Genomic DNA, 20,910 nt, shown 5'->3' with positions numbered 1-20,910 from the left:
CTTCAGGTTAGAATGCACAATAGACTGGGAAGGTAACATTTTTGCAGTTGTTTTAAACACTTTAAAAGTTACATAACATATATTAATACAGACCTCATGAATAAAATAGATCAATGCAGCCCCTACAAAATATAAAGCTACCTCTCCATATTGTGCATGCTAACTCACACAAGCTATTCATAATGAGGTGGTCTCAAGAGCGTGCACGTCACCTGAGAACTTTATGTATAAAACTGTTATAAACACTGCTGTCATATAGCGCTAAAGATACGAGGATGAGCCTGTGCCTACCTCAGTATGCTCTCATGGAAAGGAAATAGGTATTTCAACAAAGATTACCAAGAGAAAGAGGAACATTTGATTAATACGTGTACATGTTTTTCACAAATGTTTTGCTTCCATAAAGATCGGTGAGACTCCCCCGGTTTCTTATAATTTTTTTATGTGGGTATTTTATAGGCTTGTGCATTCGTTTCATTATGAATGAAAATTTGTGATGAAAATACAGATGTTTGTTTCGTTTTTACGAAACGAATATCCAAACTAATGACCTAATTAAAAGAAAACTAACAAATTCTAACACAATTCATTAGTATGCATATGTTTCCTTTAAATTAGCTTTAAAAGGGTAAATACTTACCTGTAGCGTGCTGGAGAACTGCGCTAATCCCTACACTTCTTCACAGAGCCCTAGGTCGTGCGAATAGGAGGCTTAGCGAGGTGGATCACAGGACCTGCGCTAAAGAAGAAGGGTCGGGAGTAGCGCGGTTCTCCTGCATGTTATAGGTAAGTATAAAACTACAGGTGAACTTTTTTCAGGCAGTGGATTTCTGGTGGGTTGCAATGGGGCCATTGAATGAGACACACAAGTAGCTTTAGGCTATTGGTTATCCAGATGATTTGTCTACAATAAGTCAGGTTAGCAAATAATCTTTATCACCTGGAATTGGAAGGAGCTAACACTGGCCTGCAGCTGATTATGTGCTTCAGTTTCATACACAAATGCCTTTAGCTAAAATGCTGGGAGAATCATTGTTTTGCTACTGAAGTGGCGTCTTGCATCACCCTCATTCTATCTAATCTGTTTATGTCTTTGTCACACTTTCCACCTCTCATTTTTACACTTCTCTTTTTTTCCCCGATGATCCTTTTTATGACTACACTTTTAGCATGCTCTGTGTTGTATGTTTATCACTCTGAGGACTTCTAACATTGCTGTTAATCCCATTTGAAGATTTATTTTGCTAGTTGGCTAAAATCTCCCAATACAGCTACAAATCCGAAATTCCAAAATCCAGAATTATTCAGAAATGTAGACTTTTTCTCTTGTTAGGTGTATCCAGTCCACGGATCATCCATTACTTGTGGGATATTCTCCTTCCCAACAGGAAGTTGCAAGAGGATCACCCACAGCAGAGCTGCTATATAGCTCCTCCCCTAACTGCCATACCCAGTCATTCTCTTGCAAGCTCTCAACATAGCTGGAGGTAGTTAGAGGAAAGTGGTAAAATATAGTTAGTTTTTTCTTCAATCAAAAGTTTATTGTTTTTAAATGGTACCGGAGTGTACTGTTTTATCTCAGGCAGCATTTAGAAGAATCTGCCTGCGTTTTTCTATGATCTTAGCAGAAGTAACTAAGATCCACTGCCGTTCTCACATATGTCTGAGGAGTGAGGTAACTTCAGAGGGAGAATGGCGTGCAGGGTATCCTGCAATAAGGTATGTGCAGTTAAGTTTTTCTAGGGATGGAATTTGCTAGAAAATGCTGCTGATACCGGATTAATGTAAGTTAAAGCCTAAATACAGTGATTTAATAGCGACTAGTATCAGGCTTGCTATCAGAGGTATAATGTGCAATATAAAACGTTTGCTGGCATGTTTAATCGTTTTTATATATGCTTTGGTGATAAAACTTATTGGGGCCTAGTTTTTTCCACATGGCTGGCTTTATGTTTGCCTAGAAACAGTTTCCTGAGGCTTTCCACTGTTATAGTATAAAAGTTGCAGTTGGTGCAGTTAAAGGGACAGTTTACTCAAAAATGTTCTCCCCTTTAATTTGTTCCCAATGATCCACTTTACCTGCTGGAGTGTATTAAATTGTTTACAAGTAGCTCCTTTACCCTTATATTGCATTTGAAATAGTTGGTTTAGCAAGTGGTATCCCCACCTATTCTGAAAGTTTGTGGCCGTAGGTCCAAGCTATAGATAAGCTTTGTAAACACAGCCAGCAGAAGAAATTACACTCCCAGTGAGATATAGCAGAGATAAGGTAATACAATGATGATTTTCCATTGTTCTCTCCAAGTACTGGTGATTGTTTTATGGACAGATATAAGATAAATAAACATGTATATGTACACAATGTGGTACAGTAATGAGATCTGATTATACCTACAAGCTCAACCCATTGTATTAGGTTGTGGCTTCAAAACACAAAATCAGAGCTTTAATATACACAAAAAAACATTAAAAAGCTAATTTTCATACATTTTTTACTCTGCAGTTGGTAAAAAAAGCAATTGTAAACACACTGAAAAAATATTTTTCAGTATACTGTCCCTTTAAAATTACAAACTGTGACATTCAGCTTCCCTCAGCAGTCCCCTGTATGCTATAGGACATCTCTGAAGGGCTCAAAAGGCTTCAAAAGTAGGAGCTCAGTTGTTATGACTGTTTAAAAAACATATTTTTCGTTTTGTTAATCTGTTTTTTGTATTAAGGGGTTAATCATCCATTTGCAAGTGGGTGCAATGCTCTGCTAACTTGTTACATACACTGTAAAAATGTTGTTAGTTTAACTGCCTTTTTTCACTGTTATTTCAAATTTTGGCAAAATTTGTTTCTCTTAAAGGCACAGTAACGTTTTTTTATATTGCTTGTTAACTTGATTTAAAGTGTTTTCCAAGCTTGCTAGTCTCATTGCTAGTCTGTATAAACATGTCTGACATAGAGGAAACTCCTTGTTCATTATGTTTAAAAGCCATGGTGGAACCCCATAGGAGAATGTGTACTAAATGTATTGATTTCACTTTAAACAATAAAGATCAGCTGTTATCTTTAAAATAATTATCACCAGAGGATTCTGACGAGGGGGAAGTTATGCCGACTAACTCTCCCCACGTGTCGGACCCTTTGACTCCCGCTCAAGGAACTCACGCTAAAATGGCGCCAAGTACATCAAAGACGTCCATAGCGATTACTTTACAGGACATGGCGGCAATCATGGATAATACCCTGTCAGCGGTATTAGCCAGACTGCCTGAATTCAGAGGAAAGCGCGATAGCTCTGGGGTTAGACGTAATACAGAGCGCGCAGATGTTTTAAGGCCCATGTCTGATACTGCGTCACAATATGCAGAAGCTGAGGAAGAGCTTCTGTCTGTAGGTGACGTCTCTGACTCGGGGAAACCTGATTCAGATATGTCTACTTTTAAAGTTAAGCTTGAGAACCTCCGGGTGTTGCTTGGAGAGGTTTTAGCTGCTCTGAATGACTGTGACACAATTGCAGTGCCAGAGAAATTGTGTAGACTGGATAAATACTATGCGGTGCCGGTGTGTACTGACGTTTTTCCAATACCTAAAAGGTTTACAGAAATTATTACTAAGGAGTGGGACAGACCCGGTGTGCCGTTTTCCCCCCCTCCTATTTTTAGAAAAATGTTTCCAATAGACGCCACCACATGGGACTTATGGCAGACGGTCCCTAAGGTGGAGGGAGCAGTTTCTACTTTAGCAAAGCGTACCACTATCCCTGTCGAGGACAGTTGTGCTTTTTCAGATCAAATGGATAAAAAATTAGAAGGTTACCTTAAGAAAATGTTTATTCAACAAGGTTTTATCCTGCAGCCCCTTGCATGCATTGCTCCTGTCACTGCTGCTGCGGCGTTCTGGTTTGAGTCTCTGGAAAAGGCCTTTCAGACAGCTACTCCATTGACTGAAATACTTGACAAGCTTAGAACACTTAAGCTAGCTAATTCTTTTGTTTCTGATGCCATTGTTCATTTGACTAAACTAACGGCTAGGAATTCTGGATTCGCCATCCAGGCGCGTAGGGCGCTATGGCTTAAATCTTGGTCAGCTGACGTGACATCAAAGTCTAAATTACTTAACATTCCCTTCAAGGGGCAGACCCTATTCGGGCCTGGTTTGAAGGCAATTATTGCTGACATTACTGGAGGTAAGGGTCATACCCTTCCTCAGGACAGGGCCAAATCAAGGGCCAAACAGTCTAATTTTCGTGCCTTTCGAAACTTCAAGGCAGGTGCAGCATCAACTTCCTCTGCTACAAAACAAGAGGGAACTTTTGCGCAATCCAAGCCGGCCTGGAAATCTAACCAGGCCTGGAGCAAAGGCAAGCAGGCCAGAAAGCCTGCTGCTGCCTCTAAGACAGCATGAAGGAACGGCCCCCTATCCGGCAACGGATCTAGTAGGGGGCAGACTTTCTCTCTTCGCCCAGGCGTGGGCAAGAGATGTTCAGGATCCCTGGTCGTTGGAGATCATATCTCAGGGATATCTTCTGGACTTCAAAGCTTCCCACCCACAAGGGAGATTTCACCTTTCGAGATTATCTGTAAACCAGATAAAGAAAGAGGCATGCTTACGCTGTGTGCAAGACCTCCTAATAATGGGAGTGATCCATCCAGTTCCACAGATGGAACAAGGACAGGGATTTTATTCAAATCTGTTTGTGGTTCCCAAAAAAGAGGGAACCTTCAGACCAATTTTGGATCTAAAGATCTTAAACAAATTCCTCAGAGTTCCATCGTTCAAAATGGAAACTATTCGGACAATCCTACCTATGATCCAGGAGGGTCAGTACATGACCACAGTGGATTTGAAGGATGCTTACCTTCACATACCGATTCACAAAGATCATCATCGGTTCCTAAGGTTTGCCTTTCTAGACAGGCATTACCAGTTTGTGGCTCTTCCTTCGGGTTAGCTACAGCCCCAAGAATTTTTACAAAGGTTCTGGGGTCTCTTCTGGCGGTCCTAAGACCACGGGGCATAGCAGTGGCCCCTTATCTAGACGACATCCTGATACAGGCGTCAAACTTCCAAATTGCCAAATCTCATACAGACATAGTGTTGGCATTTCTGAGGTTGCATGGGTGGAAAGTGAACGAGGGAAAGAGTTCTCTATCACCCCTCACAAGGGTTTCCTTCCTAGGAACTCTGATAGATTCTGTAGAAATGAAAATTTACCTGACGGAGTCCAGGTTATCAAAGCTTCTAAATTCCTGCCGTGTTCTTCACTACATTCCGCGCCCTTCGGTGGCTCAGTGCATGGAAGTGATCGGCTTAATGGTAGCGGCGATGGACATAGTGCCATTTGCGCGCCTACATCTCAGACCGCTGCAATTATGCATGCTCAGTCAGTGGAATGGGGATTACACAGATTTGTCCCCTCTGCTAAATCTGGATCAAGAGACCAGAGATTCTCTTCTCTGGTGGCTATCTCGGGTTCATCTGTCCAAAGGTATGACCTTTCGCAGGCCAGATTGGACAATTGTAACAACAGATGCCAGCCTTCTAGGTTGGGGTGCAGTCTGGAATTCCCTGAAGGCTCAGGGATTGTGGACTCAGGAGGAGAAACTCCTCCCAATAAATGCTCTTCTAGCTTGGCCTCAGTTAGCAACCCTGAGGTTCATCAGATTTCAGTCGGACAACATCACGACTGTGGCTTACATCAACCATCAAGGGGGGACCAGGAGCTCCCTAGCGATGTTAGAAGTCTCCAAGATAATTCGCTGGGCAGAGACTCACTCTTGCCATCTATCAGCGATCCATATCCCAGGTGTAGAGAACTGGGAGGCGGATTTTCTAAGTCGTCAGACTTTTCATCCGGGGGAGTGGGAACTCCATCCGGAGGTGTTTGCTCAATTGGTTCATCGTTGGGGCACACCAGAATTGGATCTCATGGCGTCTCGCCAGAACGCCAAGCTTCCTTGTTACGGATCCAGGTCCAGGGACCCAGAAGCGACGCTGATAGATGCTCTAGCAGCACCGTGGTTCTTCAACCTGGCTTATGTGTTTCCACCGTTTCCTCTGCTCCCTCCACTGATTGCCAAAATCAAACAGGAGAGAGCATCGGTGATCTTGATCGCGCCTGCGTGGCCACGCAGGACCTGGTATGCAGACCTGACGGACATGTCATCCTTTCCACCTTGGCCTCTGCCTCTGAGACAAGACCTTCTACTACAAGGTCCTTTCAATCATCCAAATCTAATTTCTCTGAGACTGACTGCCTGGAGATTGAACGCTTGATTTTATCAAGGCGTGGCTTCTCCGAGTCAGTCATTGATACCTTAATACAGGCACGAAAGCCTGTAACCAGGAAAATCTACCATAAGATATGGCGCAAATATCTTCATTAGTGTGAATCCAAGAATTACTCATGGAGTAAGGTTAGGATTCCTAGGATATTGTCCTTTCTCCAAGAGGGTTTGGATAAAGGATTATCAGCTAGTTCTTTAAAGGGACAGATTTCTGCTCTGTCTATCCTTTTGCACAAGCGTCTGGCAGAGGTTCCAGACGTCCAGGCATTTTGTCAGGCTTTGGTTAGAATTAAGCCTGTGTTTAAACCTGTTGCTCCTCCATGGAGCTTAAACTTGGTTCTTAAGGTTCTTCAAGGAGTTCCGTTTGAACCCCTTCATTCCATTGATATCAAACTTTTATCTTGGAAAGTTCTGTTTTTGATGGCTATTTCCTCGGCTCGTAGAGTCTCTGAGTTATCAGCTTTACAATGTGATTCTCCTTATCTGATTTTCCATACAGATAAAGTAGTTCTGCGTACAAAACCTGGGTTTTTACCTAAGGTAGTTTCCAACAAGAATATCAATCAAGAGATTGTTGTTCCATCATTGTGTCCTAATCCTTCTTCAAAGAAGGAACGTCTTTTACATAATTTGGACGTAGTCCGTGCTTTAAAGTTTTACTTACAAGCGACTAAAGATTTTCGTCAAACATCTTCCCTGTTTGTTGTTTACTCTGGACAGAGGAGAGGTCAAAAGGCTTCGGCAACCTCTCTTTCTTTTTGGCTTCGGAGCGTAATACGCTTAGCCTATGAGACTGCTGGACAGCAGCCCCCTGAAAGGATTACAGCTCATTCTACTAGAGCTGTGGCTTCCACCTGGGCCTTTAAAAATGAGGCTTCTGTTGAACTGATTTGCAAAGCGGCGACTTGGTCTTCGCTTCATACCTTTTCAAAATTTTACAAATTTGATACTTTTGCTTCTTCGGAGGCTATTTTTGGGAGAAAGGTTCTACAGGCAGTGGTCCCTTCCGTTTAAGTACCTGCCTTGTCCGTCCCTTCATCAGTGTATTTTAGCTTTGGTATTGGTATCCCACAAGAAATGGATGATCCATGGACTGGATACACCTAACAAGAGAAAACATAATTTATGCTTACCTGATAAATTTATTTATCTTGTGGTGTATCCAGTCCACGGCCCGCCCTGTCCTTTTAAGGCAGGTCTAAATTTTAAACTACAGTCACCACTGCACCCTATGGTTTCTCCTTTCTCGGCTAGTTTCGGTCGAATGACTGGATATGGCAGTTAGGGGAGGAGCTATATAGCAGCTCTGCTGTGGGTGATCCTCTTGCAACTTCCTGTTGGGAAGGAGAATATCCCACAAGTAATGGATGATCCGTGGACTGGATACACCACAAGAGAAATAAATTTATCAGGTAAGCATAAATTATGTTTTTTTATTAAAAGGACATGAAACCCAAAATATTTATTTCATGATTCCAGTTGATTTCTATTATCAAATTTGTTTCATTCTCTTGGTATCATTTGTCGAAGGAGCCAATGACAATCGGTATATACAGTATATGCAGCCACCAATCAGCAGCTAGAACCTAGGTTCTTCATTGCTCCTTAGCTTTCCTAGATAAACCTCTCAGCAATGGATAACAAGAGAAGGAAGCAAATTAAGTAATAGAAGTAAACTGGAAAGTCGTTTAAAATTATATGCTCGGTCTAATCATGGCTTTACTGTCCCTTAAATTTTTTTTTAAAAAAAGCTAAAACGCATCTTCATTACAATTTATAATCTAAAATATCACTAACATTCCGGATCTGTTTATACAAAGGGGAAGGTTTACTATCACTTTAAAGTGAAGGTACATTTTCACGAATGAGTGCCTGGTTTTTAATAATATAATTAAAAACAGGGGCACTTTCATTCATGAAAGTTTACATTGCAGCGGTTTTGTTAAAATACTTACCATTTTCTTCTTCCAAGCCGGACCAGCGATTCCCCGCCCGCAGCTGCTCTGTACTGGCGGGCAGCAATCCGCTGCCGAAATTCAGCATTGCACAAGAGCACTATTTTGCACTCTTATGCAACACCGCCCCCTGCCCGCACACAGCCAATCACACGTGGGCAGGAGCTGTCAATCTCCTTGGTCAGACGAGACTTTTATAGTTACAGGACTAGACAATCTACAATTTTTAGAGTAGTAAATCCTAAAATTTTATTTTATGATTCAGATAGAACATACGATTTTAAACAACTTTCCAATTTAATTCTATTATCAAATTTTCTTAATTCTCTTGTTATCCATTGCTGAAGGGACAGCATTGCACTACTGACAGGAAGCTGAAAATATCTATTTAGCCAATCACAAGAGACAAATGTGTGCAGGCACCAATTAGCAGCAGCTCCCACTAGTGTATGATGTGTGCGTATTTGTTTTTTAACAAGGGATGCTAAGAGAACAAAGCACATTTGAAAATATAACTGAATTTAAAAGTGTCTTAAAATGACCTGCTCTATCTGAATCATGCAAGTTTAATTTTGACTTTCCTATCCCTTTAAAGCGCAGGAAAAGGGGACAAAATAAATATTTACATATTTTCCGTGCATTTTGTATTACAATCTCAAACTGATCACTGTCCTTTTTATTGCAAAGGTCTTCTGAGCATATATAATCTGCACAATACTGTATAGATGAGGAGGGAGAATATATAAAAGTGTATGGTTTTATTATGGCGAGGGGGTTATATGTTTTTTATATTCTCCCTCCTTATCTATACAGTATTGTGCAGATAATATATAACCGTGTATGGTTTTATTATGACGAGGGGGTTATATGTTTATATATTATCTGCACAATACTGTAGAGATGAGGAGGGAGAATATATAAAAGTGTATGGTTTTATTATGACGAGGGTTATATGTTTATATATTATCTGCACTATACTGTATAGATGAGGAGGGAGAATATATAAAAGTGTATGGTTTTATTATGACGAGGGTTATATGTTTATATATTATCTGCACTATACTGTATAGATGAGGAGGGAGAATATATAAAATGATATGGTTTTATTATGACGAGGGTTATATGTTTATATATTATCTGCACTATACTGTATAGATGAGGAGGGAGAATATATAAAAGTGTATGGTTTTATTATGACGAGGGGGTTATATGTTTATATATTATCTGCACAATACTGTAGAGATGAGGAGGGAGAATATATAAATTGATATGGTTTTATTATGACGAAGGGGTTATATGTTTATATATTATATGTACAATAATAGTGTACAGATTAGGAGGGAGAAAATATAAAATGATATGGTTTTATTATGACGAGGGGGTTATATGTTTATATATTATATGTACAATAATAGTGTACAGATGAGGAGGGAGAAAATATAAAATGATATGGTTTTATTATGACGAGGGGGTTATATGTTTATATATTATATGTACAATAATGCTGTATAAATGATGAGGGGGGATATATAAAAGTGTATGGTTTCATTAATCATTATGACGAGGGGGTTATATGTTTATAGCTGCACAGACCTGGTGTGATAAATCACCTCAGGTAAGAAAAAGCCCCTCACAGAGGCCACCCATATCCCCTATTGTCCTCAAGCCACAGGCTCCATCCCAGATACGTGAGGGGAGCGGGTCGGAAGTGACGTCGTGTCGGCTGGGCCTGGCTGGCATTGTGTTCCATACAACCGGGCTCAGCTAGGAGGGGATACTTGAGTGAGGGAGCCGGGCTCAGGGCATAGACGCAACATGTCGATGGAGGATCCTTTCTTTGTGGTGAGAGGGTGAGTAATAGTAACCGGAGGGGCAAAGTTTGGTCCGTGTGTGATTGGTGTGAGGTGGTTATTAGTCCGTGTTTGATGGGGTGAGGGGGTCATTAGTACGTTTGTGATGGGGATAGGGGGCCATTAGTAAGTTATTGGGGGGGGGGGAGGAGTGTCATTAGTCTGTGTGATGGAGGAGAGGGATCAGTGTATGATGGGGAGAAGGGGGTCAGTGCGTAGTTTAGGGGGTGCTGAGTAATATGAGCGTGGGCAGTGACTAGTATAGGGGGTGTTGAGTATTATGAGTTTAGGTGATTTGTAGTGTAGGGGGGCGTGAGTTATATGAGCATAGGTTGTGTGTAGTATAGGGCAGTGGTGAGTAATATGAGCATAGGTAGTGTGTAGTATAGGGGAGTGGTGAGTAATATGAGCATAGGTAGTGTGTAGTATAGGGTGGTGGTGAGTAATATGAGCGTAGGCAGTGTGTAGTATAGTGGGGGTGGTGAGTAATATGAGCGTAGGCAGTGTGTAGTATAGGGGGTGGTGAGTAATATGAGCGTGTGTAGTATAGGGGGTGGTGCGTAATATGAGCATAGGCAGTATGTAGTATAGGGGGTGGTGAGTAATATGAGCGTAGGCAGTGTGTAGTATAGTGGGGGTGGTGAGTAATATGAGCGTAGGCAGTGTGTAGTATAGGGGGTGGTGAGTAATATGAGCGTGTGTAGTATAGGGGGTGGTGCGTAATATGAGCATAGGCAGTATGTAGTATAGGGGGTGGTGAGTAATATGAGCGTAGGCAGTGTGTAGTATAGGGGGTGGTGAGTAATATGAGCGTAGGTAGTGTGTAGTATAGGGGGTGGTGCGCAATATGGGTGTGTAGTACATGAGGACGGTAAATAATGAGCGTAGGCAGTGTATAGTACAGGAGGATGGTAAATAATGAGCGTAGGCAGTGTGTAGTACAGGAGGACGGTAAATATTGAGCGTAGGCAGTGTGTAGTACAGGAGGACGGTAAATAATGAGCGTAGGCGGTGTGTAGTACAGGAGGACGGTAAATAATGAGCGTAGGCAGTGTGTAGTACAGGAGGACGGTAAATACTGAGCGTAGGCAATGTGTAGTACAGGAGGACGGTAAATAATGAGCGTAGGCAGTGTGTAGTACAGGAGGACGGTAAATACTGAGCGTAGGCAGTGTGTAGTACAGGAGGACGGTAAATACTGAGCGTAGGCAGTGTGTAGTACAGGAGGACGGTAAATACTGAGCGTAGGCAATGTGTAGTACAGGAGGACGGTAAATAATGAGCGTAGGCAGTGTGTAGTACAGGAGGACGGTAAATACTGAGCGTAGGCAGTGTGTAGTACAGGAGGACGGTAAATACTGAGCGTAGGCAGTGTGTAGTACAGGAGGACGGTAAATAATGAGTGTAGGCAGTGTGTAGTACAGGAGGACGGTAAATAATGAGCGTAGGCAGTGTGTAGTACAGGAGGACGGTAAATAATGAGCGTAGGCAGTGTGTAGTACAGGAGGACGGTAAATAACGAGCGTAGGCAGTGTGTAGTACAGGAGGATGGTATATACTGTACACACTTTTTGAGGCACCAGCTCCTACTGAGAATGTGCATGAGTTCATGAGGTATACGTATACTAGTCTGTGATTGGCTGATGGCTGTGACATGATAAAGGGGCCTGCAAATGGAGGGGGGGGAATAAATTTGTAAAAAAACAAATCTGCTTATTTGAAATTCAGACTGTGTTATTGCATTGTCTGTTTATTATGCTTGCATTTATTATGGAATTCTACTGTATTTAGTGTTGTTTTTAAGTTTCTTTATAAAGACAAGTTATTTTATTAACAAAGTTTGCAAAATTGTATTCCTTAAAGTGTACCCTAATTCCACCCCCCCCCTTTATTTTGTTCCCAATCATCCATTTTAGCTGCTGGAGTGTATTCAATTGTATAAAATAGATAATTTACTTTTTATTTCTATATTTAAAATAGATTTTGCCTGTGGTATCCCTACACATACTGAATGTTTCTATACTTTGAGTATTGGCTAAAAAAAAAATACAAAAGCTGTCTAAACAGAGCCAGCAGACGCTTGTGTGCGTACAGAAAGTGATAAAAAAAGAAATCTGATTTTCTTGCAAACTCAACCCATTTAATTGGTTGTGGTGTCAAAGAAAAAAAATAATGGCTATTTCATATACAAAAATAAACTCCATGCATTTCATACAAAGCTGGTATAACACGTGATTGGAAACACATTTAGGGGGAAAATTACAGTACACTGTTCCTTTATATTATTTCAGTCCTTGAATGATGACATTTAGCATATTCCACCCACTACAGATCCTGCCATCCATACCTACTCTGTGTGCTGACAGCGTCATATGACAAGTCACCTGCTTTCATACATAGCAGTAGGGGTATATATACTAGGGGTATATTTAGGAGGGAAAAGCGTATGTCCTGTGCCTTGATAATATATTTTTTGTAATATTCTTTCATTTGCAGGTTCTTTTCTATATTATATAGGTTTTTGGGAAGGGATTTCGTGTTAGCATGAACCCTGGAAGCCAATCAAAATATTTAGAAACTACCTAAACATTTTATTTAACCCTTTTGTGCCTGGGTTAACTGTTCCGATGTTAACAAATTGAAATCTCGCGATCGTGCAAGTGATCACAAGATTTTGTTTATGGGATTGCGTCAGGGGGGCGTCCCTATGATGCTAGGCACGCCCTCCAGATCGCGATCCCATCAGGGAAGCGCCAGTGGCTTCAGGAAAGCCAAGCAGTTAGGACGTTGTATTTCGTCCTTCGGCGCTAAAGCCCAGCAAAATTCGGACGAAATACAACGTCCTAACGGCGTTAAAGGGTTAAGGTGCAAATAAAGTGTGAACACTTGTAAACTGTGTACATTTTTAGAGTCCATGATATGTGCATACGTCTTCCTTCTTTATTATTATGTTTCTTACAAATATTTGGTTTACACCTGATAAAGAATCAGACAGGGACGGGCAAACATTTGGCATTTGTTATTCGTTAGTTTCATTACACAAATAATGAATACTGAATGTTCGCTTATTCTTAGCATCAGGTAATATGATATGGTTGGAGCTGTTCTAGGTAAGCTTCTTTTAAAGTTTATGTAAATACCCCTTTGTAAAGAGGAAATAGCATTCTGCACTGTAAGACTTCATGCTCGTGATTATTATGTGATTGCCATGGCAACAGTAATCACATTTTCACTATATTATGGCAGTAGAAATGCATTTACATAAATAAATATACAGGAGCAGAAAATGTCACTATAATTTTCCAGTCCTGGGAACAAACTTACTACTCCGGAAATAATATTTTCTGGGACTAGTGGAAAAATTATGTATACAGAGCATGACAAATTTAGCTAAAACCTATGTTTATACAAGCGACTGTTGATCTTTATAAACGCACATGCATCACAGAGCTGTGCACTCCCACTTCAAACTGCTGTTTGCCAGGATCCATAGTGTAAGCTGTATTATAACAGAAAGAACACTGGATTGTTTTTATTAATATTGTGACATTTCAGGGGAAAAACTCATGCATAAAGAAATCTAACATCTTAGCCACCAAGGACAAATTAGTTCAAGTCAGGAAATTTTAGGAGCCACTTAAACGTGTGGATGTAACACAGGTCTGCGATAAGTCACTGCTTGCCAGATTTGTTTGGAACCAGTAATTTTTCGAGTGGTTGCATATGTATATTTATTATACATATTGACCTCCCGCACACTTTCAAACCTTCCCCAAGCCTAATATCCTTTAAGAGATCCCTCTCTACATATCTCAAAACAGAATGCACCTGTCATGGTTGACTATATATTTCTTACCTGTTCTATGTAAAAAATTTTGCATCTAATGTGTATTATTATTGTTTTTGAATTTTATTGTACCCTATTGTATCAATGCAATGTTTTGTGGACCCAGGATATACTTGAAAACGAGAAAAATCTCAATGTATCCTTCCTGGTAAAATATTTTATAAATAAATATTAGGTGTCTACCTGGTTTAGACTGTGACAGAAGTGGGGCTTACCTTGGTTTCACGCTGATGCATTGTTCTGGGCAGCTATGGCAGGCAAGAGGTTAACCTTTAGGTTAATTTGTTAGGGGTTTTGGTGGTTAAGGATAGGCTGCTAGAAAAAGGTACTTAGAGACAGTAAACACTTTTAATTTGTTATATAGAAATTCCCCTTTTTTGTAATTTAGGTCTAAAAATGTTCGTCTTAAGCCTAACCCTGCCACACATCCGTTATTTTTTTGCAGTTTATCTTATGATTTCTGCATAAGCCAACAATTTAATATTTTGTTACAATAACAGTAGCAAGCCCAGTTGTCTCCAGACTCAGGTCTGTACTGGCATCTTCAAATAAGGAAAGTGGTTGGTGGCTTTTGACCACTGAAAAACAATAACAGCAAACAAGGTGTTAATCTGTTCTAATAACATTCTGACTCTGTTGATACATTTCAAGGTGTTGTCTTTAAGAGCAAAGCATTGGAGCCATTGCTGGCATTAATGGTTTAACACAATTTCTACTTAATATGGTGCTTTCAGCAGCTCTTTCTAAATTCACTTGCTTTTATAAAAGTAAACACGTGGGGGCCACATATTTTAGAAATCTTGTGTATCTACCTTTATGGCTGCTTAACACATAATCGTAATATATTTCTTGAAAATGTCCAGTGGCACAGGGCCAGATCTAGGTAATGTTGTAGTGAACTTTGCTGCTCTCCCATCTAGAGGGTACCAGGGTTTTGGTCATCTTGTATGCCCACTCACCAGAACTCCCCAAAGCACATATGTAGTTCCACTTTGGCAAAAAAAATCTTGGTTCTGCTCCTTGGTGGCCGCAGAGGGCCACGTGTGGGTTCCTGGGCCTCCTGTTGACCATCCTTGCACTATTTAACACAACAATACACACAATGGCCCAGTGGAGTGTATCTGTGTGAAGGACAAGGGCACAAGTGTGAGCTGTGCGGCCCCTGTTGGTGTAAGGTGTTAAAGTGAATGTAAGTTTTGATGAACCAGTGCCCGGTTTTTAATAATCCTATTAAAAACAGGGGCACTTTCATTCATCAAACTTTACATGTCACTGGTTTTGTTAAAATACTTACCTTTTCTTCATGAAAGCTGCTTCAGAAATGACGATCCCGGCCTTCCTCCAATCACGGCGTTGCTTTAAGTAATGATTCCCCCGGGGGGGGCGTGATTAGAGGATGCTGGAATCGTCATTGCTGACGTATGAAGAGGCTTGCGACAGGCTGGAGAAGCGATGCAGCGGCTTTCAAGAAGAAAAGGTAAGTATTTTAACAAAACCAGTGAAATGTAAAGTTTAATGAATGAAAGTGCCCCTGTTTTTAATAGGATTTAAAAAAAACGGGCACTCATTCCGCAAACTTTACAGTGCACAATTCAACTCCACAAGTAAACTGCAGTGCTAGTTATTGCAAAGCAGTGTTATCAATGGCTCAATGGAAAAATGTCTGTCCAGGTCACCTGTTTGTCCTGCTCCATCTCTGCCAGCCCTGGTGACCAGAGAGGAGGCAACAGGGAGACAGTGATAAGCCTGGATCCTCCCATCTGGACACTGCAGACATACGGTTAAATCAGGGAGCGCACAGGTCTTCAGCATTGCAAATTAGCTGCATACAAAAAAAAAAGAAATTTTTAAATTTCTATAGAATACATTTGTTTCATTTTCTCTTGGTCTAACATAGAAATGCAATAATAAAAAAGATGCAATGCTCATACAAACATCTTACATTCCGAATAAATAGCATTGCAGACTGGGAAAGGCTAGGGGGCGGGTTTGAAAAAATCTCCAAGAGCCAGTCAACAATCAGTGTGCTGCTGCTTTGCAGCGCTAATGCATATTTGACTGTTCACTTCAAACAGCACTTTGCTCTGGATGCACTGTGTTAAAGGGATATGAAACCCAATTTTTTTTTCTTTTTTGATTCAGATAGAGAATACAATCTTAAGCAACTTTCTAATTTGCTTAATTCTCTTGGTATCATTTGTTGAAGGATCAGCAATGCACTACTGGTTTCTAAATGATCATATGGGTGAGCCAATGACAATCAATATATTTATGCAGCCACCAATCGGCAGCTAGAAGCTAGGTTCTTTGCTGCTCATGAGCTTACCTAGATAAACCTTTCAGCAAAGGATAACAAGAGAAGGAAGCAAATTAAATAATAGAAGTAAATTGGAAAGTTGTTTAAAATTGTATTCTCTATCTGAATCCTGAAAGAAAATGTTTTGGTTTCATGTCCCTTTAAGGAAAACTTACACAGTGCAGCCAGAGCACTGCTCTATTTGAAGAGAACTGTCTAATGTGGAGCAGCATAACAAATTGAAAGCACTAACAGTTCCTGCATGTGTACTGTTCTTTCTGCAGACATGCTGCATTTTCTGCAATGACATCTCAGATCACTGTATGTTCTGCCTTGGGGGATGGCATGCTGGGATTTATAGTTCCCACATACAGCCTAAAGGAAATGTGGATTGCTAACCTTGATTTCATCCCATAAAACTGGGCAGAAGTCTGTGGTCTTCCTAATGACAAATCCAAGCACCAAGTTTCTAATGTGTTACAGAAATCCTGATGAATGGGTTCGACGTTACAACAACAATTTTATATTTTTTGTTGAAGTGCTGTAATGTACTAGAGCATTTTACTATTGTACTACTGTGTGTCTTAGAACATTTTAAGTGTTAAGTAAACTGACAAAATATCTGGCAAGGTTTCGAGTGTATTTGTCAGACAATCACTTTAGCTGTGTTTGTGTAAATGAGGCATTTATCTGCTATGACTCTAGTGTGTTTGTGTAAAAAGAGACTTTTTTATGGCTTTATAAATATTTGTGTAAAATAGCTATGAAGCTATAAACATCTGGATATATATATATATACACACACAGAGTAGCAGGGTCCAGGTTTGTATGACGCAAGCATTGATCCCCTTGCATTCTCCCTGTCTATCCCTCTGTCACTGTCTCTTTCTTGCTCTGATTGCTGCTCCAGTCTAGTAAGGGTAATATGTCATGCTAATAAAGGAAACCGGAGATAGGAATGTGCATCCAAAGCCATTGGCAGTGAACAAACCCCTCCTTTTCTTGTAGACCCCCAAGTTTAAAGATCTTCTGAGAGCTTCACCCTTTGTAGAAGCTTTTGATGATATAGCCAGAGAATCTACAGGGCAACATTAAAGGGACAGTAAAGTTAAACTTTCATGATTCAGTCAGAGCAGGCAATTTTAAACCACTTTTTAATTTACTTCTGTTTTGAAATGTGCTTTGTTCTCTTGGCATCTTATGTTGAAGAACTAGGTAGGCTCATAAGAGCTCAGGAGTGTGCATGTGTCTTTAGTACTCCGGCAGCAGTGTTTTGCAACATTCTATAACAAAGCTTAGATGCCTTTTTCAAATAAAGATAGCAAGAGAACGAAGAAAAAATGATAATAGGAGTAAATTAGTAAGTTGCTTAAAATTGCATGCTCTATCTGAATCACGAAAGAAAAAATGTGGTTTCAGTGTCCCTTTAAGAATCTCCCTGCTTTAGTGATTTAAACAAGCCAAGAAAACTGGGGAAAATGTGCACAGTTAATTTATTTTACTATATATTTAAATATAATGTAGGCATATATACATACCCTCCACGTGCCTTCTCACACTTTGTCCTGGGCACAACTGATATAGCTGCAGATTCATGTGCACACTGTAGTAACCACTGTGTAGGCTACGCACTATGCAAAAGACTTTTGTTCTAGAGCTGAACATGGCTGGTTATTTGTGGCTGTGAGCACATGACCAGTAGTGCATTGTTGCTCCAAAACTGACTTTAACCCATTTGCAGGGATTAAACACATAGATTTATGCCATTACCTAGATGGCATTTACCTTGCATGCCTTAACCAATAACTGGTTCAGACCTAGTCGCTAGTTAGTCAGTTCCAAAGCAGCAAAGCACTACTGGGACCTAACATCTGCTAAGCATATGTGTGTAGCCACCAATCACCAGCTAGCTTCCAGTAGTTCATTGAGGCTTCTGAACTTACTTAGTTATATCAAGAGAAGTAAATTTGATAATAGAAGTCATTCATATTAAAATGCCATGTTTTGGAAAGGGAAAAAAACTTAAGTACCCCTTTAAGGCAGACTGGCACATATTTATTGATGAGGAAGCATCAAACTTGAGGGAATGCTAACCTTCCCCTCCCTCATTATAAAATAGTGCTGTACAAAGGTTAGCATTTAGGAAGTGGTAGTCTTCTATACCTGCTCTCCAATAGAAAACGCCTAAAAGTTTTTAGATAAAATATTAAGTTATGTGTGATAAAACTACTTGGCAATATGCTTTCGTTGTTTATGTTGCTCTCTTTTCATGTGATTTAGCTATTTCTAAGAACTTGGAACGCATCTGCTGACTTGTCAAGGCTAACCCTGACACATACATGCCCCTAATTAACTTTATCAGATACCAACTGCAAAGAAATGCATTTTATACTAACTTTGACCAAGACTAGCCTTGTTGTCTGTGGACTAAAGCCCACACTGGCTCCAACAAATAAGGCAAATGGAGGGTGTTTCAAAAATATTAAGACTTGGCTGATATGTTATTATATAGCAGCACAACAGACATGTCTTGTAATTGCAAAGTGGCTACTGTCCCTTTTCCCCTGTGAAACACAAGCTTTTTATGTATAAGTGATGACGGAAGGTGTAAGATCACTGTGTTTACATAGGTTGGTAAACATTGGGAGGGGTGTTTTTGCTGGGGGGGTGGGGGGTGTATGTGTAAGGGCTGTTTTTATAGTTTGCTGAACATGAAGTGGTTTCTTTGTTTATGCACCAGGCATGACATAAGTAATTTGTCGCTCATGTGTGTCTGTGCGCGCTATAGGGAACATGATGTGAGGCTGTGTGTTTATTCTGTGGGGAAGAACTGTGTGTATCTGTTATTGGGGCTATAGTGAGTGCTGTGTGACGGAGGTTGTCTATTGCTGAGGGACACGGTGGGGGATGGTAATTGTATATTACAGGGCAGTGTTTAGATTCAGAAGAAACAAAAGCTATTGGTATTTACAGTGGACATCCTTATCATTTCCTGTGTTAAGAAGTTTATCCATAAGGGACCATCATGGGGAACATGGTCAGGTTAATCTGTGTAATACAGCCCTGTTTTTATATTTGGGGCATACATCATTAGTGTTACTGAATCTGTAATTAGGTGCTAGGTTTAGTCACAAAATATTTAGATAAGCAACTTCCAGACGTATTCAAATGGGCCTTGTTAATATGTTGCATTTATTTTTGAGGAAACGGATGGATCTGTACGGTGCGTAGTATTGCAAAATATGTTCATTCACTCAGATTATCTTTTTGAATCTCGTTGGGGTGATGCGAATCTACAGAGATGTGGGTGACTGCACAGCAGGCGAAATCACACGACTGTGTAGAGATACAGGTGACAGGGCAGTGGTTGTGAGTGAGCAGAGATGCAGGTTAGGAGGAAGCGGGTGTTTCTGCACAAATGTGCAGGGATGGGGGGGGAAATGGGGCACAGGGTGATATTATGTAGGTGTCCAGAGCCGGGGATGAAACGTAAAGATAAAGGGATCTTTAAAGGGATGTGGTAGTTAAATACACACTGGCTGCTGCAATCTCCTTGCTTTAGCCTGCATTGTTAAACTGAGAAGGCAGCCATAATTGCACAAGTATATTTTGTTTTTTTGCATCACAGTTTAATTGAGAGCTCTTACTCATATGACTGCGTAGTGCGTAGAGAGGATATCAACACCAGTAGTGCCCATCACTGGTTCACCAGGTGCGCATAGCATTTGTATAGCGATAGCTTTTATAATCTGTGCCTGGCACCTGAAAATGTGCTGCCTCAGATATTCTGTACTGCATACACAAATATCAGTTATGCCCTACTGCCCTGTGATTGTACAGTGAGAGTTTGCATGTGAAGTACTAGTGAGCACTGCAGACTGATTAGATCACCAGCACAATGGCAGAACAGTGTCACTCAGCAGCCCTCCTACGTCTTTCTCTTTATGGTTCAGTCTGGGTACTTAGGTTTCTCTCCAAAGCCAAAACCACTGCAACCACCTTATAGAGAGATCGGCCTGATCATAGGGAATGGGGAACTTTACTCTGGATCTCTCCCTGCACCTTATGCCTGCACACTGATTGTTCCTTTGCTCCGGGCAGTGCAGCACTGAGTATGTGGAAAGTATGACTGTCGGACTGGCTTAGCACTGCCCTCCCACGTTCCAGTCACTTCACACTCCTGTATGAGCCCCTGGTTACCAGGTCACTGGGGGAGGGGTAATGTTAACCATCTCTTTGTGTTTTACCAGCAGCCAATGGTTTAATGCTATTTGCTGCAAAGGGTTAATAATCTGGCAGAAACAAAGCCCAACAAAAGTACACAAATACAGGGCTGGAGGCAGTGACTGTTATAGCCTGACACGAGGAAGTAACATATCATTGCTCTGCAATATTACTCATTGCTGTAAACCACTTGCAATGTATTATTTACTAACTAGGTATCATGTGACTGAGACAGTTGCCACTGACCCTGCTGTTAGAACAGCATGGCTCTATGCTAACATTATCACAAGTTATAGGACAAAGTCTTCTGCCATATACATGCTTTGCATTAACCTGTTTTCTGTGTCTACAGAATTGATTCCAAAAGCAACAACATTCAGTTTTGTGATGATTCATAGTGTAGATGTGTTAGCTAAAACAGCTAAATCCAAAAAATTACTATTTAAAGTGAAGGTCAATT

The 20,910-nt window shown here is 40.6% G+C and overlaps 1 protein-coding gene across 2 annotated transcripts in view; it reads left to right on the top strand.

Annotated features, from left to right (window-relative positions):
* The first annotated feature begins 9,960 nt into the window (after window positions 1-9,960).
* The window catches only part of STX6 (syntaxin 6), a 51,704-nt gene continuing 40,754 nt past the window's right edge, over window positions 9,961-20,910 (top strand). For both annotated transcript variants that reach the window (XM_053693946.1, XM_053693947.1), the window contains exon 1: window positions 9,961-10,083. In XM_053693946.1, the coding sequence (XP_053549921.1) occupies window positions 10,049-10,083 (35 nt within the window). In that variant the 5' untranslated portion in view covers window positions 9,961-10,048. The remainder of the gene's footprint in view (window positions 10,084-20,910) is intronic.

This window comes from Bombina bombina, chromosome 10 (genome assembly GCF_027579735.1).
Source record: "Bombina bombina isolate aBomBom1 chromosome 10, aBomBom1.pri, whole genome shotgun sequence".
NCBI lineage: Eukaryota > Metazoa > Chordata > Amphibia > Anura > Bombinatoridae > Bombina > Bombina bombina.
The sequence above is the reverse complement of the archived record's forward strand: the minus strand, read 5'-3'. Positions and strand labels throughout refer to the sequence as shown.